Source organism: Trichomycterus rosablanca, chromosome 27, assembly GCF_030014385.1.
Source record: "Trichomycterus rosablanca isolate fTriRos1 chromosome 27, fTriRos1.hap1, whole genome shotgun sequence".
Taxonomy (NCBI): Eukaryota; Metazoa; Chordata; class Actinopteri; order Siluriformes; family Trichomycteridae; genus Trichomycterus; species Trichomycterus rosablanca.
Window position 1 is genome coordinate 12,400,640 of NC_086014.1, and position 27,864 is coordinate 12,428,503.

At 42.2% G+C, this 27,864-nt stretch overlaps 1 protein-coding gene across 2 annotated transcripts in view; it reads right to left on the bottom strand.

Annotated features, from left to right (window-relative positions):
* The window catches only part of tcf12 (transcription factor 12), an 85,874-nt gene that overhangs the window by 5,548 nt on the left and 52,462 nt on the right, over positions 1-27,864 (bottom strand). Inside the window, exons 7-15 of one of the 2 annotated variants that reach the window (XM_062989235.1) lie at positions 27,696-27,825; positions 26,955-27,007; positions 12,221-12,320; positions 11,603-11,742; positions 11,314-11,458; positions 10,922-10,992; positions 8,049-8,190; positions 4,431-4,504; positions 2,620-2,802 (exon numbers count right to left, since the gene is read on the bottom strand). In XM_062989235.1, coding sequence (XP_062845305.1) covers positions 2,620-2,802; positions 4,431-4,504; positions 8,049-8,190; positions 10,922-10,992; positions 11,314-11,458; positions 11,603-11,742; positions 12,221-12,320; positions 26,955-27,007; positions 27,696-27,825 — 1,038 coding nt within the window. Of the gene's footprint in view, positions 1-2,619; positions 2,803-4,430; positions 4,505-8,048; positions 8,191-10,921; positions 10,993-11,313; positions 11,459-11,602; positions 11,743-12,220; positions 12,321-18,441; positions 18,666-26,954; positions 27,008-27,695; positions 27,826-27,864 lie in introns of those variants that run through there. The other variant, XM_062989236.1, reaches the window with a different exon arrangement.

Here is a 27,864-nt window from a genome sequence, read left to right on the forward strand (position 1 = left end):
ATAAGCAACAGTTAAGTATGACGAGAAGGGGAAGTACAAGACAAAAAGAGAGGGATGGATTCCCACCACCCCACATTTGTTTTAGGAATGTGATCCAAAGTCACCGTTGGCCTGTGTTAACCCCGCCAACCCTACGTCTCTGCCCTTCCCATCAGAACACGCTAATCTCAGCTAGGCTCTCAACAGGTGGCCAAACAACTCTTTGTCTGGGGTTTGAGGAGGAGGAGCGGAGGGCGGCTGCCGGTCGAAGAAGGCGGCCATTTTCTTAGCAGTGCCTGATTACCATACAGCTGGGGACTTGGGTCACACACAAAAACACACACAGACACACCCGTCTGAGGCGTCAGATTTCCTGAGCTGGTAATAAATAGGGCAGATATATTAAGTGTGTGTGTGTAGTATAAAAGCATGTGTACTAGCTATGCTGAATCTGCTGTGTGGGTGTGTGTGTGTGTGTGTGTGTGTGTGTGTGTGTGTGTGTGTGTGTGTGTGTGTGAGTGACAGGGTGAGCTGACAGCACTGACACTCAACCTTTTTAAACCGAGCACAGACAGGTCATTACACAACTCCAGCACGGATCTGTCACCAGGCAACATTCCACTCTTACTCTCGGCTAAAATTTAACACATGCAAATGCACGTCGGCATTAGCAACCAGGACGAGATCTGGCTAGAACATTTTTTTGCAAAGCTGAAAGGTCATCTCAACAGTTTTGCCTTAACGTTTGCATTGATTGTCACTTTCGTTTTTGCACAGCAAACCCCCAGTGACGAAGGTTCAAGACGAATCTCAGCTTTACACAAATTAACATGTCCGCCGCGATTAGGTCCGAACTCTGCGGAAGGACTTGCTAATAAGTGAGTTAATAAGGTGTTACAGCCATACAAACGGTTTGTTTGCTTTTTTGTTGACTTATTTGTACTTCAAAGTAATTCACTTTTCCATCTCAATACTTTTAAGTACAGAATAATTACAGAATAAACAATCTATCCACATCAAACACAAAAATACGGCCCATCCCTGACCCATGCACGGTTCCCTTCCAACATTTGAAAAATATAATTATAAATTATAAAATATTATAAAATTTGGCACTATTGTTCACCCATAACACACACGCACTGCAGCCCTGCAGCTTTGGGACCAGAATCAAAACCAGACCTCAAATTTTCTCCACTAAATTGAATTAGACTGTCATCAGAAAGATCAGAGCTCTTTTTGTAGTGTTCAGATGAGGACTGTGAATGAGGCTTAATGTGGAAAGCTGCACTGGAACACTACAGCAGTGATCTGATTCAGCTCAGATTCACACTGCTCAGTTAGCAAATACACACCAACACTATTTAAAATGATCTCTACCAGTGAAACCAGTGAAACGCAACCCTGTGTATGTCTTACATTTAAAATAAACCAAATCACACTTCTTTACTTTCAACACCGTGCAAACTACATAAACGACCATCATAATCTACAACAATATTGTGACTATGCCACCTGAACCTGTAAATCCTTTAAAATTGATAACAACAGTTTATAAGCACAATTCTTTTTTCCATATATCCTATTTTAAGAAACACTTTCTCTAATATATGTGGAGCCACTGCCTCTTTTCAAACTGTAGCTCACCACTGGTCCATTTTCACACTGGTTAATGGTTTCCACCTCCAGTGCCATGGAACTGCTGGCCACGTCACTTATTTGAGCTGAACTGTGTAATACAACTGTACAATCACTAGCTAATGTCAATCATTAAGAATAACAAATAACAATCCAGAAGTTTCTACATCCTCAATATTTTTACAGGTGTATATAACCTATCTTTACCTGTAAAATATACTCTGATCAGATTCAGATCCATGTGAATTTCTATGTGAGTCTAGTACCTGATTAAGGCATTACAGACTAAACTCTTCATGCACCACGTTTTAGACAGATTGATTTGCTACTTTAATTTGTTATTGGAAGGAATTTCAGAGCAAGAGTATCAATCATCATTGAGACTAATGTAGGTATTTCATAAGGCAAAATAAAAAAAGTGTCCTGGATTATTTCCCACCGCAGGGGGATTAATGGGAAAACACTCATGTGTGTTGTTTCTTCCTCTACAGCTGTGCTGCAGGCTCTCGGTGGAGGAAAATGCCTCGTGTGCTGTGTTTCAGCGCGGCTCATATTGCTCTAGTTTCCACAGGCTCAATCCCTGAACTGTTTTAGCCCACCTCGCCTGCTTTTCCCATCCATCCCACTGCGCTGAGGCAGAGCGAGAAAGCCCTCCGCCAGCCATTACGCATATGGAAACTATGTGGGTTTAAGTTAAATAGTCCTCAGTGGAAAATGGTTCCGTTTCAGCACATGGCTGAGACTTCATTTTAAACAGGTGGCTCAGTCTTGTTTATTAGCCTGTTTAGAGAAGCAAGATGAAAAAAAAAGTGCATGCTTTTTCTCTCCGCAGCCGATTCAAAAGTGGACATATTTTACTGATTGCCTTAAATTTTGTTTAAACAACTGCCAGTGATCAGTGGGGGGCTCTAAAATGTTCAAATGTGCAGAAATTAAACAATAAAAAGAAACGGTTCAGAGAAAGCTCAGACGCAAGTACGATTATTGTCTTTCAATTCTTACCATAGACGCCGTTCTGCTGCCGACCAATCCGGACGAGGGGAAGTTGGAGCCGATGGCCGCGACTGGCCCGTTGTGTGTCTGTCCGAGCAGGCTGTGGATGTCGTTGGGCAGAGGGGTGGTGGAGCCTACGGCGTGGTTCCGCAGAATAAGGATGGCATCGTCTAGTCTGTCCTCCATTCGTGACTGAGGAAGAGAAAATGAGAACGGTTTAATAACTGAATATTATTATTTTTTAAAAAACCAACAAGATTCTGCATAGAAATACAGTCAAAAGTCTGCACAAACTTGAAAGGAAAATGGATCTAAATGCAATTTAGGGATTTCTGCTACAAAAAGTTATTGGAACACACCTTGTCCAGAAATAAAATTTTCAGTAAATGTCATTTTTTCTGTACATTTATTGTTGTTCCAATCCTTTATTCACAGAAAAAGAACAGATTCAGAAATTCTCACGTGTTCACTCCAAGTGCATGTAAACTTTTGACTTTACTACATATGGTTTACTACATATCCATCTACAATGCAACAGCGACTCAACTAAAAGTGATGCAAAACAAATGAAATTCACACAAACACCCTGAACCCTCCTGAAAAGCATGCTACAATGAAATGATGCAATGGACTCAAAGGCGACTACTTCGTTCAACCCTGATCAACTTAAAAGCATAAAGCAAAAAGTAAACAGAAATGACGGTGGAACAAATCATGAGGACGAGACATGAGATGACTGGTCGACAGAAATGCCAGCTGAAGTTCGGTTATACCTCACAGACATCCTTTAGGAAGGACATGGCATCCTGGAGATGCTCATGCAGCTGCTGATGCACACGGTTTTTCTAAAGTCGGACAGGAACAGTACAGCAGCATATAGAGGGGAGACAGTGAGAAGTCAAGAAATGAAGTGTTGCACAATGAACCTTATTTAATTGATTAAAATATAATTCGATAATGTCGATAATGGTTTAGTTGAAGTTAGCTTGGAGTTGCCTGGCTAGGATTGTGCATTAGATTTACTGACTTTCTAAGCACCCGATGATCTCTGTAATAATTTGATCCCAGGTTTAGACTCAGTAAGCATTCAAGCGGGTGGAAAATAATTTCTGTGGAATATTTTAAAACCTACAAGCATCTTAGTTCTACAGTCCTATGCAAACTTGTTCCTGTTTAAAGAAGGAGCGCTGACTGTCAGTCTCTGGTCCAATCACAGTCCTTGGTGTATTGGCTGAAGTGTCACCGTTTTCTCTAGAATTTCTCACACTATCAAATTAACAAAAGTGTAACCACAGGTGGAATGTAAAGTGCATGTATAAATATTTGTCTACACACCCCATGGTGTAAGTGCAGGATGTGAGAGCCAGGAGTGTGTGTGTAAGTGTGTGCGTGTGTGTGTGTAAAGTGATTCCGGTCATGGTTCTGCTCCTCAGTCAGCTCTGGAATCCAAGAGCTCTACTCCAGTGCAACAGCTGCCAGATTCATTACCCATACACCCCGAATACGTCCTACACCCGGACAATCCCAATCTCTTCCTACACACACCATAGCCAATCCATGCTCAGAGTTCTTCAGAGTGGACAGATGGTATGAGACACGCCCCAAGAGATGGTTATTGTTCAATATCGCAGACGTTCACCCGCCCACTCTAAGCCTCGCGACCCAACACTGTTAGACATTTGTCAGTCAGGAATGTGTGTAATGCTACCCTTGGTGTCCTCCAGCAGCTAGGCATCCACTCTTATGCTCTTAATGCAGTGTCTATTAAAAAGTACTCGTATGAAGGGAGAGGGGAGATAAGACAGGAAAAATGGTCTTACCAAAGAGTGGAGAGTGTTCTCATAGTTCGGGGAAGACGGGGTCTGTCCGGGTGCACGAGGCCACTGGGTAGTGCCTGGAGAGAACGTGAAAGAGGATATTAAATGTATGTATTTTTTGCTTAGACAGAATTCTTCAATGTTTATATAACTGATCTTGGAAGTAGACACGGTGCTAAGTGGCATCACTAGCCCTAAAATGGTTGGGCCTTAGGGCTGCTTTCCAACAGAAGCTAAAGCTCATTTCCTCCTCCATGCAATTCCAGCTATTCTCTATGTAGGCTGTTTTCCTCTCAGCTCCAGATGCATCATTTCCTATGACTAAGCTGCATCCTGCAACATGAGAGAGGTTGAGGCTGCTTCCCTCATCCACACCGGCACTGAGGGACTGAGCGCAACTTCCGCTCTTTAATGAAGTCATTGCTAAAAAAGCTCAGAGAACAATAAAGGATAACGATAAGAGCTCGGATCGGGTCCTGTCGTACATCCCATGACTGTGTTACTGATTGTGTTTCCGACTGTGCTTCTGACTGCGGCCTTAGCTTGTATCCACAACAATTCTGACTCAAATCACGACATGAAGCTTTACAGGCTTCTTCAGATCAACAGTTACAATTTGGAAGGACACAAACACACCTGGGTCTTGTTTCAAGTACAAAATGTCATGGCAGTCTTTGGATCTGAATGACTTCTGCAACTATCCTATGCAAACTTTATAAATAAACATGAGGAGGTATTAAAATCTGCTTGGATGTGTCTATAAGGTCATTTAACTGTGTGGTATGGCCTCATAATTCCTTGTTAGTGATGGATGAACTACAGTTTGCACTCATATAATGCGGTGGAAGAAAACATGGAACAGTAGTCTCTTGCATTGCAGCTTCAACTGCTAAAATTATATAAAGCTGGCTTGACTGTAGACAGGGTCACCTGTTTTCCAGCCACTTCTAATTAATGGCCGACCTGTTTTTTCAGGCTATATTCTGTAATGTAATTAAAGCATCTTTATTAGTGTATGACGCTGATTGTTTTGCATACTTTACAGCATGTTTGGCTGTTTCTTTTGGCACGGCTAACTGGGTTCCAAATAAACCAACTGCAAGATCACAACCACTATACTCTCCGTACTACACATACATTATGCAACGTGTGCGTGTGTTTAAGTTGAGTACGATAAAATAACCAAGGTCAGCTTTCACTCTCTGTGCATCGATTTTGACCAGCCCTAAATCATCATCGCTCTAAAAGAATCCACATCTGCTAATCACAAATCAGAAAAGGAGGGCTCCGTCCCACTCTTCCTCTTTCGGTGCACTCCAGGTTCACTTCGACACCGCTGCTGTCCAACTGGCAAACAAACAGCCACAGGAAGTCGTGCATCGCTCAAGGACTGGGACGCATGTGTGTATCCGATAAAAAAAAAAGTCCAGTTTTCTAATGCAGGCCATTCTAAACAAAAAAATCAGATTGTTTACAACAGCGTGGGAGGGTCAATTACAAAGCTGAGCTCGTACTGATCCAATCAGCTTTCGGTACGGAGATCTTCTTCAAAGGAAAACCACAGACTTTTCAATCTGAAGTCAATCTAGGGCATCTGTAGTGCATTCATAATGATCACAGACTGTATTATTAATGGTTCTCTATAGCAGGAAGAAAACTTGTGGACTGTGAGCAGCACCGTTACACAAGAAGAAACGCGAAGAGCAAAAAACTGTTCTGTTACTAAGCTTAAAGACTGTTAGTTTCTTCCTCTAAAATAATTAACACTAACCAAATATTTTCAAGGGAATTATTTGGATGAACAGCTTTCTGGACTCCCATTAAAAAGTTTTTTTTTTAATTCAATCGTCATTTGTCAAAATGACTGTCTGTGGCTTCTCATGTGGTGAGGATGTATTATTAGTATCTTATTAAGAGAGAGGACAAGTCTTCTGTTTGGGTCTTCAGGCTTTTTTTAAAGCCTTCCAGGTTACTCTAAAAAGTATTTACAAGCACCAAATTTTAAAGACATCAATATATTTGCTGTTCTGCTTATTTGTTGTCGAGCTTTTACATAAAAAAAGAGGCACAGATAAATCTGATCTGCGTTTGGAAAGACAAACAGTTACATCTGAAGATCTTTTCCAGTTCCCTCATTCTGGTTCCGCTAAGTGCCTGTCTGTGTTGTATTTCCTGAATGCTGGATCCTTTTCTGTTAATAATTGTTTTAAGTAGGCAAAAGCTGTCCGCGCTAAAGGTGGAAATGAACACAATGACGGCATTTTAATCAACGGTAAAGTTAAAGCTCTTTCCTGATGTTAAGACAGATGTGGTAGGTAGAGATTAAATTAGAAAATGTTACAGAAGGATGGATTTGCCTTCATCAGTAGCACCAGCGGGATTCTGTTCTCCCACTCCCTGCACTTGTGGGAGGATTTAAGTAAAAACTTTCCTACCATTAATTTTCCAAAACTGTAAGCAGGCCCCATCTAAAGGGAATATGTTTTAAACACAAAGAAGCAGACTTTCATTAGCAGACTGTTTAAAATGACTTTGAGGCAGGAAATTGGGCTGTGTCTTTCTCACCGGCTGTGTGTGTGCATGAAGTAGAGCGCAGTGTTTAATAAGGCGCTTTTCTTACCAGCGGCCAAATGAGACAAATGAGCGTGTTTCCTGACGTGAAGTGTAATTGGCCAGCAGCAGCAACAGTATGGGCTCAGGTTTGTACGACACACATTTTAAGTAAATAACTGATTCTGAAGAAAAGATCGACGTTCTTGTGCTTAATTATTACATTGTGGCACGTTCCAAACCACTGCCTGAGAAAAACTGTTCCACTGATCAAAAGTCCTTTAAAATAAATGTAAAAAAAAAGAGAAAAAGAGGCTGATTACAACAAAGGACACCGAGTCCACACTAAAAGGGGGAAATTAACTTAATGGCAGCATTTCAACCTGACACAAGTTACCAAAATAAACCTGCCACATCTGGAGGTAAGAATGCAAGGAAAAGTGCGTTTGGGGGTGTGTGTTGGGGGTGAAAGGTTGGTGAAAAGAGAAGCAGTGTTCCCTATAAACAAGCATCATCAGCTGAGTCATCTCTCTCTACATGTACACACCTCCCTCTCTTAGCCTAGCAGTCAGTCAGGCTAATAGATGAATGGATCTGAGGGCCGGGCTGTATGGGGGAACAGCTGTGTGAGGAACAGGACAGCAGCTGAGACCGTCGACAGGGACAGACACCAAGACAGCTGTCACCACTACATCAACACACGCACACACTACTCACTACAACAACGGTAAAGCTACCGCAACTACACTCTTGATTCACTCAATGGCTTTCACTGTCACTCAGCTTCTAGCCATGACTGTTAAAAGTTTGGAAATCGCTTCAACGTCACAATTTACTAAATAAAAAACACTGGCATTTTAGACTCAGGTAAACAGCTGAGCAGAAGTCTGACATCTGTTTAATCCTGTAACCCTGAACATCCCCATCTGGAAGCCTGAAAGGAAAGGCTTTCCTAACACAACCGAGGGAAGGTTCCTGTTTTAGCGTCTTTTATACATAAGCAGCTATTTGAAAAGATAGATAATGATTTAGCATGTTGCATTGGTTTAAAAAGTCAGACTGGTGGTCTACCTGCCCGTCCTGTTGGGCCGCTGGCCGTCACCACTGTACCAGCTGAGGAAGCGCCAGCCTGGGCTGTGAGCGGAGAAGGCGAGCCCACCGGAGTGGAAGGGTTGGAGGGAAAACTACTGCTGGTGTGATCAGGAGAGTAAATCTGGAAAGTCAAGAAAATAGAATGAGTGAAAACACGTAGTCTTTAAGTGCTGCCTGTCGTTATAATCTGTTAGTAATGGCTCATTAATGTTGTTCAGTTAATTGGCTTATTGGTTACATATGGGTCTGTAACAACGCACACAGCATTCTGTATTGACTACTACAAAAAAAAACACAATTTATTTTGGATTTATTTCCCAAAATCACCTGCTCAGAGATTTGGTGTACTCCTGGAGTCTTACACAACACGTCAATGAGATAAAAATACAAATGAAGAAAAAGTATGTGGGAAAGAGAAAGAGAGAGAAAATAGAATCTGTGAGAGAGAATTTGAGAGAGAATGTAAAAGAGGGAGACGGATAAAGAGAGAGTGCTAAAGACAGAACATGAAAGAGAGAATGAAAGAGGTATAGAGAGAGAGGTATAGAGAGAGAGGTATAGAGAGAGAGAGAGCAGTATTATGAATCTGTGTTTGAAAGCTCATTAGAGTGAATGAATGTGGCTCGGTGATGGTGTAGCTGTCTCCTGTTATAAATGAGAGGTAATAAAGCAGCGCCCTCGCCGCTCTGCCAGCCCAATAACCAGTGGCTACATCAGGCGCTGGCCAGCCTCAGCACATCAAACCACCACTGCTGTGTTTATATGAGAGATAAAGCTTTTCTGCTTCCATATTCTCCCAGTACATTACTGACAACGGAGTGAAGTGCGTTTTGCCGTGTGATTGATTTCCTCATGTATGCGCAAGGAAGGAAAGGCACGGCCGGTCCACCTATTGGTACGTTTGTCTGATAGGCTGGAGTGCAGGTTAAAATGTTGTTAAAAATTGTTTTTAGATTTAAATTACAAGTTGTTGTTTAGATGAATGCAGGATTAGCTCAGATATTGCATCTTTTCTTTGATAGCAAGGTTTATTAGGCTTCCGCTGGGGAAAGTACTCCAGGGGGGTTGCTGGAGTCCTTGATTTAATTCCCACCAATTAGAATGGACACGAGGCAGATCTGGCAGGATTCTGCTCTAAATGAGTCTCGAGTCTGGAGACGTATCTAGCAGAGGATCTCAAAGCTCTTCTGAATATAAAAAATGCCGGTACCGTTATTATCTTTTTTCATATTAAATCCTGAATGCCTCACTTTTGTGTTTCAATCAGCTCTGCTAATCCCGCCTGAGGCTTTGCAAGTGCATCTCGCTCTGGGAGGGAAGTGAGGCTGAGCGGGAAGAGACGGAGAGACGTGGTGGTGGAGAGGGAAGAGTAAAAAGAGTCATTTGCCCCCCGCTTCACGTTTGAAGAGGCAGAAGTAACGTTCATATAGAGAGATGAGAGCTGAAATCTACCCATGTGAAAGCATATGTGAAGTTATGACACATAACGAAGGCAGGAAATAATCTAAAATAATAGCACAATAGTAATAATAATAATTAGGAATGTCTAATTGCAATGCATTTAAATCCACAGTGTTTTATTAGTAGTGATGCTCCCAGTCAGTATTTAAACTCTACAGAGGTGCAATTAGGTTGATTTATCGAGAAACTCTCTAAACAGATGAAGCAGACATCACAGACTGGGTGCCCTGTTTGAAAGAGGTGGCCCCCCAAATTTGTAAGGAACGTTCGTGGATCTGAACGGCAGCAATAAAACAAACAAAGGCGCCGATGCCGTGACTCCTAACCCTGACCGACCCAGCCAGATTCCCCCTCATTCACGCTCCGACACCTCTCATTTTACCAACAACAAACTCGGCCACGCCCTATCATCAGTCACGCTGCTCCCCGCCGACAGGGGGCCAATAAGTACGTCCCGTCAGAAAAAAAGCGGCAACAAAAGGGCCACAGTGGACGGCGCGGCGGGGCACACCCAGACCCAACCGAGTCCGTTTCACTGCCGCTTTGTCATGCTAATAGTATTGAGTAGACGAATACAAAAAGACTTAATTTGCGATTATCGTTCAGCCCCGCGATTTTCTGCTCGTGCGTGCGCCAGAGTGTGCACTTCTGGACTTGATGGTTTATTGGATTTTTTTCTTTTATTCGATAAATAAAGAATGATTAAGCTTTTAATTTAGTGTGAATGGATTCTGTTTTGATACTGAGGAAGAATGATCCTTCTAAAAGAGCTGCTGGGCTGCTTATCTAATTCAGGTCAAGGAGTGACAAAACTAAACATGGCTAAACATGTTCTGACCAGGGCATTTTTTGTAAAAATGGAATGATGCTTGCTGGGCTGTTTTCCATTTAACGAAACATCGAATGCTTGTTAATATGAACTGATATTTTTTGGGATGCTAGAGACTATAGGGCAGATATCAGTTATCAGTACCGAGTTCTTTCTGCAAGAGAAGTTTAATCCACGGGCTTTAGGGAGGTTTCACGTACAGCGTCGTCTCTTCTGCAGCGCGAGATTAAGAACACAATTATCCAGGCTTAAATCTACCATCCAAAAATCATCCGCAAACCCATCGCCTGACCTTGCCGAGCTTCTATCGTTCACTCGGACCGCACTAGTTTACTCTTCTGAAGATTAAAACCATGCCACGACATTTTAAAACCCAGTAATCTGTGATTTCCACACAGCTCACAGATTAAACGTGCAGATTATCTGAGACTTAAATCAGACCAAATCACACATTTGAATGTATTTTAATGTATTAAGTTCTCGTGTAGGTTAAACACTAGAACAAACTCGTGTGTCTCTCCATGTTACCTATGTGTATGTGTACTGGGGCCGGTTTGCTTACCGAGGCGAGGGCTTTCCCCAGTGCATCTCCAGTCTGAGAACTTCCAGTCGCATTTCCTCTGTTGGCAGCAGCTGCAAAAACACAACGCAGAATAACAAGCCCGTAAAAACTAACGAAAGCACAGCGCCAAAAGCAGAGGTGAGTTATAGTAATATTACCATATTCAAATAACATAGTAGGCGCACATGTGGTGCAGCAGTCTATCACGCTGGCCCAGCACTGTTAAGATCCGGGTCCGAATCTCAGCAGTGCTATCGGCTGACCGGGCGCCTACACAGACATGACTGGCCTTGTCTTTGAGGGTTTAAAAGATTTGCATGATCTGCCATTAATGATCCTAATGAAAGCAGTATTTTGTTATTGTTTTGTGATGAGAAGATGACATATCTTACCCATAACCCCATCTGTGGTGTTGACGGGTGGAGTGTGGGAGGCGGTGACGAAGGGCGAGGTGCTGGCCGCACTCCGGTGGAAGCTGGACATGGGCGGCAGGCTGGCGTTGATGTCCGAGGGGGACACTGGGTGTGGGGGGTAGTTCTGTAACACATGACGCGGTGGTTAAACAATGATGCAGTGAAGAGTGCAGGCTGAACAGTAAACAGGTGTGAGACTCGTCACCGTCCTGGCTTTGACTGTAATTAGGAAGTGTTCAGGTAGGTTCAAGAGGTGTTAGGTTCTTACCAGGCGTTCGTGAGAATGCAGGCTGCTGTAGTTTCCAGACTGTGGCATATGAGATGAAGATCCTCCCAGGATTCCCCCGTAGGCAGGCTGGCTGATTCCATTGGACGAGTTCCAGGGGTCAGACGAATTGTGGTTCGCGTCTGATTAATGGAGAGAAATTCAATAAGAATACAAGCTCTGAAGATTTCTTTTAAGCTGTGCCAAACCCAAGACAACTTGAACTATACTATTTTTATCTACATAAATAATAGTACATCCGAGAGCACAGGGTTTGTGCACTTACGTATAAACAATTCTTTACTTTTTTTAGTGAGTGCATTACTATAACTTCCTTTTAGATTTTAATACTGTTCACATAAACTGTTAAAACACTTCTTGTACTGCATTTATTATTACTATTATTATTATTATTTTACTGGTTAACAGCTCCAATCCATCTTTGGTGCAATGAAATAAATGTTAATGCCACTAGTATAAAGCACCTTTCAAGTCAAGCTCTTTTAAAAATAGTGAACAAAAGAGAAAGAATAAAAAGCAAGACTGTAAATGAAGCTCATATCGGATGCTTGGTCCTGGCATGTATGTGCACGAGAGTGGAAATGCCTTCTAGCTACTCACCGAAAAAAGTGCTGGCAAACATACTGTTGGGAGGTTTGGAGGAAGGGTAGGAAGGGGAATCTCTGTTAAATTCATCTGAGTTTGGAGACGGTGCGTACACCTGCGGGAACAGGAATAATGATAGAAAAGTGAGAAAACAAAGAACTCCTGTTATCCACTATTACATTTTCTCCTGTAATTGAATGATACAAACACACTGGCTGGGTCAAAGTTCAAATCATTGATTTGGTGGTGTATACAGTTTCATGTATAATGCCAATTAGAATGTTCTAATTCATCATTAGTGTCTATATAAATAGGGCTAGTTTGACTGCACTATTTATAAAAAGCTAAAACTGAGTATAAACTGAACTGTCACTCTATGCTGAAACAGAATGTGTTAGATGCTTAGATGAAAGGGGATGACACTGTCTACAGTCCAGCAAGCTTCACGTTGGCATGTGCAGCACAACAGGTTTTCGTTGACAAAGAAAACATGCCAGCAGTGGCTTTATGCACGGCGGCCTATAAGTACCTAGTGATATAAAGCTGGCTTGACTGTGTCAAAAAGAACAGTTCCAAAAATCATAAATCCTGTATGACTGTAAGTAAACACTTGACCTGACCAGTATTTGACTAAACTGTATTTGCACCTTATTTGCAATGTATTTGTGAAAGAAGAAGATTTAAATATTGACCAGTGCGAGTCTTTCAAATGAAGTCAAATGACTGTCACACACGACACACACTCCCATCATGTTGTGTACAAAGCAGATGGCTAATTTAAAAGTTGTGTTGAAAACGGAAAGGATTCTGTTTGAGGTTAGTGTGTGTGGGTGTGTGCGTGCTAGAGTTTTCTGCTAAGTCTAAGCATGAGCGCTGTACACAACATAAACTGTTTGGATGATGTTTGTGTTTGTGTTTCTGTGTGTGTGGCCATGTATTTAGGTTCATATAAGCATTACTGTGTACATGTGGGGTCTGTTCATGCATGTAAACTACGTATGTGACAGCTATACTGTGTGTGTGTGTGTGTGTGAGTGTGTGTGTGTGTTTTAGGCTCAGGGCTGGCTCAGATGGGCCGGCAGTGGCGTGGTTGCAGCTGCAGCTGTGCCCGTCCCAGAAGAGGAGGATCAAAGGCACCCCAAACCCATAACGTGGCCCTCTGACTTCATCTACTCCAGATGGGGCCAAACCAAGTCCACACACGACAGAACGAGAGGGGCAGAGGTGTGGTGTGGTGTGGTGGAGTGAACAGGAAAGACGAGTGGAGAATCCGTCTCATTACCCCATCATTACCCCCCGACTGGCAAAACTTAGTCCAGCCACAACGACGGTGTCCTGTGTTCACCTGACACATGCACATACGGCCCCGATTGCTGAACCGTTTGCGAAAACCAATCAGTTTAACTTGGACCAGATGGGCGAGGTGACTCGTGGCCAAAGCTGGACCACCTCCAACTGTGTTTAAAATGAATGAATCTGATACGTCTCAGGAAATGTGCAGGATTCTGAACCAACAACTTGGTTTCAGTTGTCCACTTAGAAGAAAGGGGCGGAAGGGGGGGGGGGGAGTTGTTTGTCCAGTGACACTTTGTGGCTACCACAAAGCAAGACAGATACTTAATAACTGGCTTTTTGATTTGCATACTTTAGTAATTGACATTTTAGACGTAAAATCTGACATTCTTAATCAGAAATGCGTTTGTTAGCGTTTACTATGACACTAAGTATTACAGTACTGTGACCCTCTCTCTCACACATATTCCTGACTATAAGAGATTTTGGAGTGATGAGTTAAGATGACACTACCCAACACCATTATTACAACCTTACTGAAAAAAGATCATGTGGATGAATTGGGTTCCATCCCCTTTAAACACTAATAAAAAATGACAGAATATATACTGAGATGCACTGAAGCTGAAGACACGTTTGTTTTCCTTAAAATTTCCACCCATCTGTATCTCTTAACGATCCCAAAACAAGAGCCACTTCATCTTTTACCCTACGACACACACGTACACTTACAAAATGCATCACCAGCACCGATAGTCTTCCAGGCAGCTTATCCAGCAGGACGTACCTTGCTGAGGTTGCAGCTTCGGTCGGATTGGGCCGTGCGGTCGACCATGTGCGCTCACACATGTGGCCTGGCCAGTGGAAGTGCAAGTTCTCTGGGGATCAGGTTAAGGCGGTGCGAGGTTCAGGGTTTTGACTCGCCTCCGGGGCTGAATGGGCAGCATATGGCTGAGGATAATGCTAATTGCCCTATTTAGCTCAAACTATCCAGCCGATCTATTATTAAACCACCCAAAACACCGAGTGCCCACAGGGCACCACAAGGAGACAGAAACAGAGGGTATGTGCATTCACTCTGACCGGGACCTTAATTAAAGAGCTGTCAATCATCAATAGATGATAAACAGCCATGATATTTGAAATTTCTTTTTTTAATCGATTTGATCCAAGCCCCTAAACAGGTGAAGTTCCTGACAGGAAAAAGTGGCCTGAAATAAAAGAATAAAAAGACTTCTTCTGACAGATGATTATGCACCCCATCCTTTTTTCATACATCGTCTGAAACCATGCCAGGTTTGTGTAGTAACTTGTAAAAACAGGGCAGAAGCTGGGGTTCCTTTGTGCCCCTCGCCTCTCCCTTGTCACACCTTGCTTTGATCTGTACCCGACACCCATCACAACAACACATGGAAAAACCATTAAGCTGTCAACATCCAGCCAGATAAACCAAACCACGGCAGTTAAAAGAGGTAAGAGAGGGAAGAGGAGGAAAAAAAAAATCCTCGTCTTAAAAATAAACGCTAGCGGAAGGCAAAAACCAGGGCAGCTCTGAAGAGAAAGCCACACGGAGCAGCTCCGAGACCGCCGAGCCTCGGGGCTGAGAGTGACAACACAACATCCTGCCTGTGCACGTCACTTATTTGGAATCAAACCCAGGCCCGAGGGCTTTCCTTTTGAACTTCTATCTCGTACAGATAGCGCGGCAAAAAAAATATATTAAGCGGCGCTTAAACACAATCAGCCCCTATTGTGCTGCTTCATTTAAACAAGGTCCAGTCCTGACATGACGTGCAGCGCTTTAATAGCACAGTTCTCCTGAAAACTTTGAAGTTTTATGTTCAACAGGTAGAAATACTGAAGCATACACTTTTTACCTGTGTATCTTTTATCCTAGTTTTAGTCTTATGCTACCTTTGAACCTCTTGTAAAGGTCTCTGTTACTTTTGTGTAAATAATTAGGCTCTATTAATAAAGGTACAGATAATTGTTATGCCGTTTTTGCATTGTGTACTGAACCCTGACTGCTCTAGTATTTCAGTTTAACTTGAGGATTGATTACAGATTTCTTTTGTTTATATATTTAGGCGTTTTTAATCTAAAATGCAGATGTGCGTGTAGCATCCTAATCAAAGCTGTCCGAATGTGCTATGTGAAGCTGTAGAACTGATAACAGCTCCACTGTAAATTATTATGTTTGTCATTGTTGGTCTCAGAGTACAAATTTATGAAGAAAAAAAAAAAGATAAAAGGGGGAATTTTATTGGGAAAGTAATATTGTTTTGGATTACAGGGCTGAACTGGGACCCAGCGGCCCACATGCTCTTCATTTTCTCTTTTGCAACGTAAGACTGGAAATACTTAATATAAAAAGATCAAAGTGGGCTTTGTGCTGCAGGAACAAAGAGCCTAATGGGCCACGGGTAATGAGGATGTGGACCTGCACTCTGTCAGAGAACCCAAAAGAGTCAATCTGTACATGTTTCCATACACAACAAAACTAATCAAACAAACAGAGTTCATTTCTGTGTGCTTGTAGTTATGATTTATATGGATTTAGTTATGAAATCAGCTCTGTAGTTTAGCAAATGTTAAAAGAAAAATGCCATGTTGGTTTTATTTTATAAGCCTGTCTAAATTCTAGTTGTATTTTAGTAAGAATGAACCTATATTGTACATTTATGCATAATATAATGTTTATTAATGCTAAGTTCACTTGTTGCTTACAGGTCTATAATGTCTATTATATTCTTCCAACTTTGTGGCAACTGTTTGAAAATTGCTCTTCCCGGGTTCACCATGACTTTGCCCCTGCGCCAAAGCCTGGTCTACAAGACATGATCAGACTAATTTGATATGCTATGCTAATTAGAATTAAGACTTTGCTTTTGGATGCCAAATTTAAGAATGTGTGTTTTTACTAGAATAAAAAGTAAGAGCTGTGTATTAAAGATGAAAGAAAAATGCTACTACTTTCTGAATGTAAATATTACTGAATGTACTTACTTTTTGCCTTTGCCTTCTTGTGAATGGGCCTAACACATACCCAAGATCTGTTGTTTTTAAGTATTTGATTGAATATACATTTTTACAGAATACAGAAACATACATAGACACCTAAAATGAACAGAAAATACATTAACGGGATACAAATTTAGCTCTTTTGTTTACTTTTTCTCTGAAACTAAATTGTCATAGGGCACTAGCCATTCAGCACGGGTGTCTGCCTTGTTTTAGTAAAGGTTAGGGTGGAGTGAACATGGATTAAGGCCATTAGGGGGGCATGACTATAATATTAATAAGTAAAATGTAAACAAGGCAGCCTGGCTTTTCAAATCAATACTGAAGATTAAATCACATTGTTTTAGAAATTCGTTTTCTGTTCATGCTGAAGCCAGAGAGAAGAAGTCAGCACCTTGCTTTCCAGTGCACAGTTGAGGGAGGCACCAAACAAAGTTGGTTTTTTTTGGAGAAAGTTGGTGGAGGAGTCGCATTAGACTTCCTGTAGAGTGAAGAATGCCTAAATGATTAAAAACAGATGGAATAACAGCGCTGCCGCTCCTCCGAGCTCAATCGGCAAAAATCTAACCTGGACACGCAGCTCTAACACTTTTAATCATTTCCAGATCGGATTATAGATGTTCTTAAATTCAGGGACGTCTTCTAATAAGACCAGAAATAATATTAAGCATGTTAGACAAATACGTAGCAACAGGTAACAGGTGCTTTCCATTTCTGAACAAACGTGCTTAATATTATTTTCTGTGTGCCCATAGCAGGGCATCAAACGCTTTTATATATATTTACTCGCTGACATATAGATAAAGGCAAACGAGAGTAACCCTTCGACGAGACATGTGAAGAACATGCACTATTCCTCCAATATCAAACCCAGGTCTCCAGGACTCACAGGACTATCATGTCATCGTTTATCACAGTATGAAGAGTTTAACCGCATGGACCCCTGGGGTTCCCGAACCCCTGACTGGGAATCACATTCACACAGTGTCACGTCCACCGAGCTCATCTGTGAATGAACTGGAACAGACCCCGATATTTTCAGAATATAAAAAGAGCTTTTATTAACTTTCCATTCCTGCAGCAACTGTTGATTCATAGTTTAACTTTGGAAGAGCGACTGTGGATCTAAAAAAAAATGCTTCAGTTTGTCCAAAAAAAGTTTGTTGGCGAGTGCAGATGTAAAGCCAGTAAAGTCTGTTCTGATGTAATGGAAACAAATCCAGGAGGACGAGAGCAGAAAAAAATACAAGAAAACACTCAAGCATCAGTTCTTCAGTTCCTCAAGTTAAAACACTGTAAAGCAAACGCTGAAAGGTGGAAGCTGTATTACTATATTTCATAAATTATATTAATATATACTTTAAACATATATATATAATAATCAGAAACAATATTCATTTAAAACAAAGAAACAATGAGAAAATAATACTAATAAAAAAGTAAACACAAAAACAAACACTAAACTAAATCAGAAAGTTCCGAAAGTCAAACACAACAAAGTACAAAAAACTGAACAATAAACAAATAAGGAAGAAAATAAAAAACAAAAGCAGTTTTTAATAAACTGATGTTATGAAATATTACAATGCTTGAAGATATTTTACCCTGCCCTAATCATCACAAATAATGAATTTGCTCAGGACCTGCTATTTCTATTTTAAAAACACCAATAATCTGTTATTTTATTGTTTAGATTCATTAAAATCTGATTTAAATTGTATATACGAAGGGATAAAATGTTGGAGTTGTAAAAGCTCAGACACCTGATGATCCACCACACTCGGAAAAGTGCATCATGTTAATATATCTCACAAAATAACTACAATATGATCAAATCAGCCAGTCCAAAACACCCGAAAGCATGAAACACATCCAGACACAGAAATTCCCAGCTCTCCTCACAGTGTAGAGAAAGCACTCACCGATTTGCTGTTGTAGTAATACATGAGAGAGTTGCTGCCCATTCCAGGCACTGGATAAGCGCAATACATGATCAAGCTTCAGATTCACACTGAGAAGCACTCAGCAAGTGCAGCGTCTCAAAGCAGCAAAAAAAAAAAGAAAGAAAAAAAACCTCTGACGATCCCTATACGTACATCCAGCCGGCCACACCAACACTAATTCCTTCAGTCCAGATCTTTTACACATGGATCTACTCACTAAGACCTTATGCAAAGCCGGGCTCAACCATTTTAGCCGACAGTTACAGGGGGAGGGGCGTCCGCCCCCTTAAGCCCCGTAAATGCTGAGCCCAAAGGAGTGGAGGAAAGAACGGTAGAAGGAGGGAGGACGGGAGGACATGAGGGAGGGACCGCGGGGGGAAAACGAGGTAAAAGAAAGATAATGAAAGAGGAGGAGGGATGCAAAACAAATGAGAGGATTTAGTGGTACCAAAAAAAGGGAGTAAAACTGTTGGTGTTGACTAAACTGGGTGATTCAATGCTTTTGTTTACTTGCTGATTGTAACATGAATGAACGACACATGAAAGCTTAGTAACAGGTTGTAGAGAAGATCCTGAACTGAGAACTTTAAAGTTTGCAAAATTTAAATATTAGCAAATTCTGTCCGTCAAATAGATTTTTTAATAAAATTAATCTATTTTATTTCTTTTTAAATGAGATATTACATGATTACTTTTCTTTTTTTATTTATTTAAACTATGCAAAGACTAAAATTTGATTTTAAAACTGATTTCTACTGAAGCAGAATTTAGCTTCTAGCATCTTCAGTACTTACACGGTGAATTAACAGTCTACGGTGGCCTGTAAAGTGTTTCTACATTAGCTCATAGTTTTGTGCACTTGTCAAGTTTTTAACTTCAGGTGACAAACTGAGCAGCTAAGATTATCTGATAGTTTTATTTGATTTGGAATCACGATCATTTACCATCGTGATGAAATTTCTGCCATTTCTACTATGAATTTTAAGGTGTCCTTTGACCATAATGGAGTTTTTCTCACCTCATCCACGGAGCTTTGGCATGGATAAGAGAAGGAACGGTTGTATTCAATACGTTTTAAAAACGAATTCTTTCTGAATATGACTTTATGGTTTACTCTTTCTAAATACACATTTTGGGGGGGGGGGGGTTAATAACTTAGTGTGTTTATTTTTTTCACACAGAGTTTGTTCTGAAATGAACCCCGCCATGGGGCCACCGAGAACACACTGAACAGCTGCACAGAACTCGGCCTGATGTCAACCTCACTCACACACTCACTTTTACCAGCCCTTAGTCCCCCTGGAGGGCCTCTCGTCCACAGCCATGGGGGTTACAACCCAAACAGCGCTCGCTCAACACACACACAGAGTTAACATGGGGTGTTTAAGGAATAAAGGGGGGGGGGGTCGACCAGGTCAAGTCTGGAACAATGTGAGAATTAGGAAGAGGTTAAAAAAAGAACAGGAAAAGAACAGAAACAGGAAGTAAAACCCTCGACACATGTGCACGTTTAAGCAGAAATTAACCTACAATTTAATGGGATTCAGTTAAATGTGAATACAAATCAGGGGAGAATTCTGCAGGTCGGACGAGTTTGAACGTGCTTTATTATTTTGTTGTTTAAAGTTTGAAACCCTTCAGCACAGAGGCAGGTTGAACACAGCACCGATCCCGCCTGATGAAAATGCAAGAAACTGGAATAGGTGAAAGAGGACAGAAACAGGGTGAGAGGGACCAGACAGGAAAGAGACGGAGTGAGAGAAACGTCCTGCTGTGGTGTGACGGCTGGGTGCTGCGTGTTACGACCGGTCCCTTTAAAGTCAGTATAGAGGTCCAGCCGAACCTTTCATGTCCCTCTCAGCAGGCGCGCTGGCCCGAACACTGCCCCCTAGATCCATTCACAACGTTACAGTTATGGCAAGATGAAAGGCGTCCCGTGGTCCAGCCTCTCTCTGAAAACGATACTTTGTGTTTTTCCCCTTTAATTCCATTATTATTTATCCCTCTTTCTTCTCTGAGCTGCACCCTTTCAAACCGTTCCAAGGCTGTGAAATCGGCAGGCTGGTACCGTTTTTAAATCTGAAGCCGTTTCAACTCCACGCTTTTGTGAGAAGGGGGTGCCATGATAGAAGTGTGTTTAAAAGCCCCGAAAACCAAGTCCAGATAAGGAATGCACCAAAAAAGACAACAGAGAGAGAGGGGGAGATCAAAGACACAATAAAGCAGGAAAAACAAAAAGGCTAACTCACCACAAGCAGAGAAAATCATGGACACATGTCTATAGGCCTAATACTATAGAGCTGCTTTATTCTCACGAGGTCGAGAAGTAGGTTAGCAGGAGGGAACATTTTGGGATGCAGAAGGACAAACCAGTGTCAAACCCACTGCTCAAACTTGTAAGTAACTTGTATAAGTGTATCAGGTACAGCAGTGTTGTTGGGGTTTTTAAACACCTGAACATCAATGCTGGGAGAAGAATAAGAATAATTCTTTAAACAAAAACACATGACCAACAGCATCTTGTGATCAGAAAGTGTCCACTGATAAAATACTAAAGGCAGAAGCTTTAATAAATGACCCACTGCTGCTTAACCCACCCAAACATGAGCTTTAGGTAGCATTGCTCCTCCACTAAAAATACGATCACCTTTCTTAAAGCCGGCAGCAGTCTCCGTGCATGTCTGACCTGCGCCGTCGCTGTGCCAGTGTGCAGACACATGCCAAAGGTACAGCAAGTCTTACCTAGTTACCCGACGTCCACTCTGCCCTCTGACCCGCGAGTTTCGTGAGCGATTCACGCGCGGGTCGAAATCAGGCCAGAGTAACCAGGCTTGATCTGCTCACTCTTTACACATAGACAGCTTAAGCTAATCGTAACTGACTGTTGACAGATGGTCACACCCATTATTTACCAACTAATTATTGCAGAGATGGTTGGATATTTCAGACAGGCTTTCAAATGAGTTAAGGATCAGAAAAGGCTGTGGGTCAAAACTCTCCACCAAGTCCCACAATAAAAATATCATTATAATAAGAATAGAGATTTGGTAAGTCAATAATTCAATAATAAGTTCTTTATCTTAAAGGCATGAAATGAATATACTAGTGGATGTGTGTTAATATTACCTGAGATGCATTTTACTATATACATGATTTAGTAATTTAATTATTAGTTCACTTTTACAGAGAGAAACAGAGAAACCTCTTAGAGGAATAAAAGCTGTGATACCCACCAGACCAAGAAAAGTCTATCTCAACATATATTGTATTAAAACATCACCCACCTAAAGAATGTGTAGGAAAAACACACACACACACACACATGCACAGTCTGGTGCCTAAATAATTTACAACAATGTAACGTGAGTAATGTGAGTAATAAATCTAATCTCGTGCGCTCTGTTCTTTCAGCTGCTCTTTTTCTGCCCTGCTTTGCTTCTCTACATCCCGTAGATAAAAGTGCCGTGGGTTCTGAGCTGTTTGTCACCTCCATTATCTGGGATGCTCTTGTCAGTGGTACGTTTCAGCAGCCCAAATCCAGATAAACAGCGGCGCTCGCCGAGACGGGTACGTCTCTGTTTAGAATCAGAGCCAGTCAAATGCCAGGCATCCATCTAATCACTTATCTGGTGAGCTTATCTTCATACAGATTGTGTGTGTGTGGATCCATCAGACATGAACCCTAACACAAACCTCCAAACATGCACTAATACCACTGCCCCCTGGTGGACAAGATATGGCCTGATGACCTTGATGCATTGAATGTAATCATGCATAGACTCACTCTAAAATGCAGCAAGAAATTACAAATAGTCTCCATTGCTTGTGTTGGTATAAAAACACACACACAGAAATGCAGCAGCAGAAAAAGCCACAGCGCTGATGATGTACAGAAGAAAGAGCAGAAGAAAGATTCTTTAGAGAACAAAGCATGGTGGCCACATAAAAGCACCATCAAACCTCAATCTCTGAAGTTACTCTTACAGCTTCAGTGGGACGTTTTATCCCGTGGCATGTCCATCTCCTCACGGCATGCTCCGCCAGGTCCTGACCCTGCATTAGAAGCCCGGCTTCAAAGAGAAAGGCCCGAACAGACAGACGTACACCACACATCAAACTGTACACGCGGCCACTGCTGCCTGTAGGTGCCGTCCAGTCAAAAATCAAGCTTCTGAAATCAATCCTCTGAGCGCCTCTGGACTAAGTGTTTTTATTACACATCACCATCTTACACCCTACCATACACATCACATACTGAATTAAAAACTTGTCTTGTCCAGAAGTTTAGACACCACAGATTCAATTTCATGTTTTGTTACATGACTGTCTAAGTTACAATTTGTTTGTTTGTTTATTAGGATTTTAACGTCATGTTTTACACTTTGGTTACATTCATGACAGAAACGGTAGCTACTCATTACACAAGGTTCATCAGTTCTCAAGGTTATATCAAACACAGTCATGGACAATTTTGTATCTTCAGTTCACCTGACTTGCACGTCTTTGGACTGTGCGAGGAAACCGGAGCAACCGGAGAAAACCCACGCAGACACGAGGAGAACATGCAAACTCCACACAGAAAGGACCCGGACCATCACACCTGGGGATCAAACTCAGGACCTTCTCGCTGTGAGGCAACCGTGCTGCCCCGAAAATGGTAAGAAAATGCCGGCCAATTGTGCTGCAGATTACTGTGCAGTGGGTTGTAAAAATGTGATGATCAAGTCCTACTTTTATTTAAAACATCTTGTGAATCATGTACAGCTTGTACAATGCAAGAATAATTAATGTATTAACAACACTCAGATCTAATTATATTATTCTAGATCAAAATTAAAAATTAAATAGTATTACATTTTATAATATTACTAAATCTAAGGGTCTGAGGTTCGTAGACGTAGGAAATTTAACATTCCTTTATTATAATAATCATCATCATGTATCGTTATCACCAAACCAATCACACCTTTCATCCGAGTGTCATTAAATGTCATGTTAAAGTAGTCGCAGTTCCTGCCATCGTTTTCTCCAGATCCTGTTTCCAGCTAAGTGCAAGTCACACCCAAACAACAGTCTGACTGACATGTCAAGAGCAAATGATCTTTTTTGTCATTCACAGCCAGGGTTCTCACTTGCGAAAGACCCCGGAAGGGAGTCGAATACTCACAACACCCCCTTCTCTGACTCTCCCAGCGCCTCACGCATCTCCTCTGGCCCGCTGCCACATTAACATGTCACACTGGTGACAGGAGGGCTGAAAACAGCCTGGACATTTACTCGGCGGCTTCAGTCTCACACTCGGGCACGAAGATCCTATCAGAAACCTCGTGTTGCCCAAAGCTGCCGATCTCTCGCCGTCACGTTCGCCGTTAGACAGCCAGACAGGCTGGATCATTCAGCACAGGTGCCTGAACAGCTGTCCCGACTGCAGCCGCTGCTGACTGACTAACCACAACACACACTCGCTGCCTCCCTCCTGTTGAGGGTCTCTTGTTTTCCACATGGAATTTCCACTAAAGACATTTCAGAAGGATTTTTATTTATCCATCTCACACCAGTCCTATAGAACGTAATTTCAACATACAGGTTAACAGAGCCAGGCTTGGATATAAAGCTTCAGTTTTCTTCTGCACTTCTGCAGAATATTTCACATTTACATTTTGGGCAATTAGCAGAGACGCCTTTATCCAAAGCGACGTACATTACAGTATATAGTGTGAGCAACTGAGGGTTAAGAGCCTTGCTCAAGGGCCTAACAGCCGTTCATTTTTGCCATTAGTATGTAAATCCACTATATGGCCAAAATAAAACCATTACCATTAATATGGAGTCGGTCTCCATTCACAGCCATAACAGGAAAAAACCTTTCCAGAAGATGCTGTCTGTAAGAATGTGTGACCGTTGCGTCAGAAGGGCTATTGATAGCACAGGTACTGATGTCAGACAAGAAGGCCTGGCTAGTAATTGGTAATATTTCCAATTCATCTCAAAGTGTCAGTGAGGTTGAGGTCAGGATTCTGGGGTTCCCCTATAACAAACTCATTAAAGCATGTCGTTATGGACTCCTATGATTGTGGTTTTGGAATTAGATGTCCACATACTTATGGCTATACAGGCCAAACATATAAATGTAAATTATTATGTACTTTTTAAGCATCACATAAAAGGCTAATCGTTTATAACCGGTTTAAACTCCTGTACACAGAACGAACGTGGTTACAAATATTTGTCAGTTTTTAATCTGCTCCTCCTTCAGCTTCCTTCCTGAGCTTCACATCTCAAGCATCAGCCTTGGCTTTCCAGTGCAGTACAGATGTTATTCCATAAATATTTGCATTCACGAAGAAGCACCATGAGCTCCCGCTGTAGAAGGAGTAAAGCGGCCGAACGGTGACTGGTTAAGGTGGATTTAGGTGAAGAGGAGGCGGCGTAGGTGTGGGGAGTGGAAATAAATATGAGCGCGTTCCCTGCGGAGGGATTAATGATGGGATGCATTGTGTTCATTTTGTTTATCAAGCAGCTATTCAGGCCTCTAGTGGGGCTGCGCTGCTTACACAAGCAAAAGCTTTCGCCGGCATCCGCAGCTGCATTCCTGTCATACAGGTACCCTGCAGGACACGCACACACACACACACACACACACACACACACACACACACACACACACACACACACACACACACACACCTAGCCTCTGCAGGTGCACATGCTCGCAGATTTCTTCTGCACCAGAGTTCTAATTCTAACCTACACTGAGCACTAGGGCTGGTTCATGTGGCAAAAACATGAAGATACTGGGCAAAATTAGCTAGCATCTAGTGTTGGTGCAGAAAAATCTCCAACATGCTACTGAGTAGTTATTCTATATAAAGTAAGGGTTGGCGATATGTTGGTAAGTGCCGGACTGAATGCTGGGATTGCCTTCACTGCTTGGGAAGCACTGGATACTCTCTCAGTATTCAGTGAGATTAGAAATAAGGCACCTTAGTAGGCAGCATTTCAAGCAATCTAAGAATTTAGACATGCCTTCTTCTCAGAAGTGTAGGATGACATAAAATGCATCTATGCAGAGAGAACACAAGGTTTTCAGACCGTCCCAGTAACCTCTGCTTTCACACAGCAATGAAGAAAATGGAATCCTCCCTAACAGTGCTGTAGTTTATTACAGTATCAATGCTGCACCTTCCCCAATATATTTGATATGCAGGCTTAACTGTGACACAAGACACACTTTTGTAAACATGATTTCGCCGAGGCTTTACGTCTACGGCAGCGAGGACCGAGCTGCCGACCGCCGCTGTATTTTATTCGCCGCGTTGCCCCGTTCAGAATTGGGCAGCTTTGAGTTATGAGTCACACAAGTGCACCTGCGCCCATGTGTTAAACACTGACAAATAAAAGCCCAATGTCCATTTACACAACAAAGAGACGTACCCCATGAGGCTACCAATCTCTCGCCCCCCTCCTTTCTTCCTCGCTTATTCACACTACTTGCATAAGCAAAGAAAGTGCTGCCTGCTCTCTGTAATGCTCTGTACTTGCTCACTGTTCTGCAAAAACAAGTATTCAAACACAAATTAAGCAGAAAACACACAAAAATCTCCCCCTTTATGTCCCACACAGACTCCCATTTTTTATTTCTGTTTTGTCCGGGCCGGCGGCGTGGCACGCGTTTATCGAAAGCCTGTGAAACCAAATCCCTGCACCGTGTCGGCCTTTTGTTTTATAGGAGAAACATCATTGTGCTGAAGTGGTGAGAAACCTCAGCCCAAACCAGTCACCAGTCTGTGCTGAAGCGTTTGGAGGTACCAGCCCGAGTTTTAAAACTTAATGGGAGGCTTTAATCGCACCACGCGCCAAGCTTCCTCACAATCAGCGGCTGACTGCGTGATTGATGCATATTAATGAGACGGGCGGCGCAGGCGGAGGCAAGCTGAGCTCCGCACTTCCTCTGCATCCTAATGGCTGCAGCCTCGCCGTGGGATTATCGCCCATGGAAACTTCAGCCCGATCCGCCGTTATTAATCTCTGCCTGTCCTCCCGTTCGGGCAACATAATGACTAATTAAACATCAAAAGAGCAGCGCTGGGGATAGGCTGTGGCAGAACCCGGCCTTGAGACCGGCTCCCGCGAGACCCGGAGCCGGAGGAGGCCTCGCAGTCGCATGGCACAACCACAAATCAATCAGACATCCTACACAAACCTAGCTCCCGCCGCTGCCAACGCCACGCTCAGCTCTACAACAGGGCTGATTATCAAAACAGTGCCAGGCCTCCTGCCACAACCCCCCCCCCCCCCCCCCCCCCCTTCCCCAACACACACACACACACACACAGTATACTTAGTGATACCACCTCAGTGCACAAAAACAAAAGTCTACATCTTTCACTAAGCATGCATGTGTGTTTATAGTCTTAAGTGTGACTGTGCGCTTGCATCTATTTTTATATCAGCACAAAAGCAGAATGATCAAATAAAACATTTCCACTCACCGATGACGGCAGGCCCGGGGGAACCTTCCGTACTTTCTTTGTTTGCAAAGGATCTAAGGAGAGAAAAATCAAATCAAGCCAAATTTATTTAAACAAGTGAATCAAAGCATCTTTACAAGTATGTAGGTCCAAAACTCCATGAGTCTTAAATGGACAGTGAACAGAAACTCCTTAATGTGAGGTAGAAACATTGAGAAGACAAGAATTTGAGTGAAAGGTCCAATAAACTGTAGCAAAATGAATGTAAAACAAGAGTATACCGTAGTAACAGAGCTCATACAGTGACAGAATAAAGCTTAGGGGTGAATCTCTAGAAATCTTGGACAATAATAACTTTTATTTCTGATTTCAGTGAAATACAACTGGACTGGGCATAACAAGATCATTGTAAATGTACCATTTCTGCTCGGGCGGCGCAGAAGCAAAATGCGCAAGTCCACTAGTGCTGAGATAAGCCGTCAAGTTTGAATCTAAGGTGGATTGTTATTTTATGACTTTAACTTATATCCTCATGACCACTGTCATATAAAACGTTTTCTGAATAGAAGAAAAAAGTCGGTACATTTCAGTGATAGAGAAATAAAAGAGCCGCAGTGAAGAATCATTTTAAAGTGAATCAGCAGTGAATCACTTTGATCATTTGTAGTCAATCAACAAATAAGAATCATGATCAAGCACAGTAAAACCCAAACTTCCACGTTTACAACAGATCCACAACTGGTATAGATCACATGTACACACCCAGAGGTGAGTCCTGAAGAGAGCGCCTCCGTGGATTGGAGCCTGTAAAGGAGTAGAAAGGAGCTGGAGACTTTCCGGCTGTGGTGACGGGACCCGGGCTGGTCAGTCCTATTTCTGACCTTAGATTGGACTGCAAAGAGAACCATAAAAAGCTTTTATTAAATGAAAG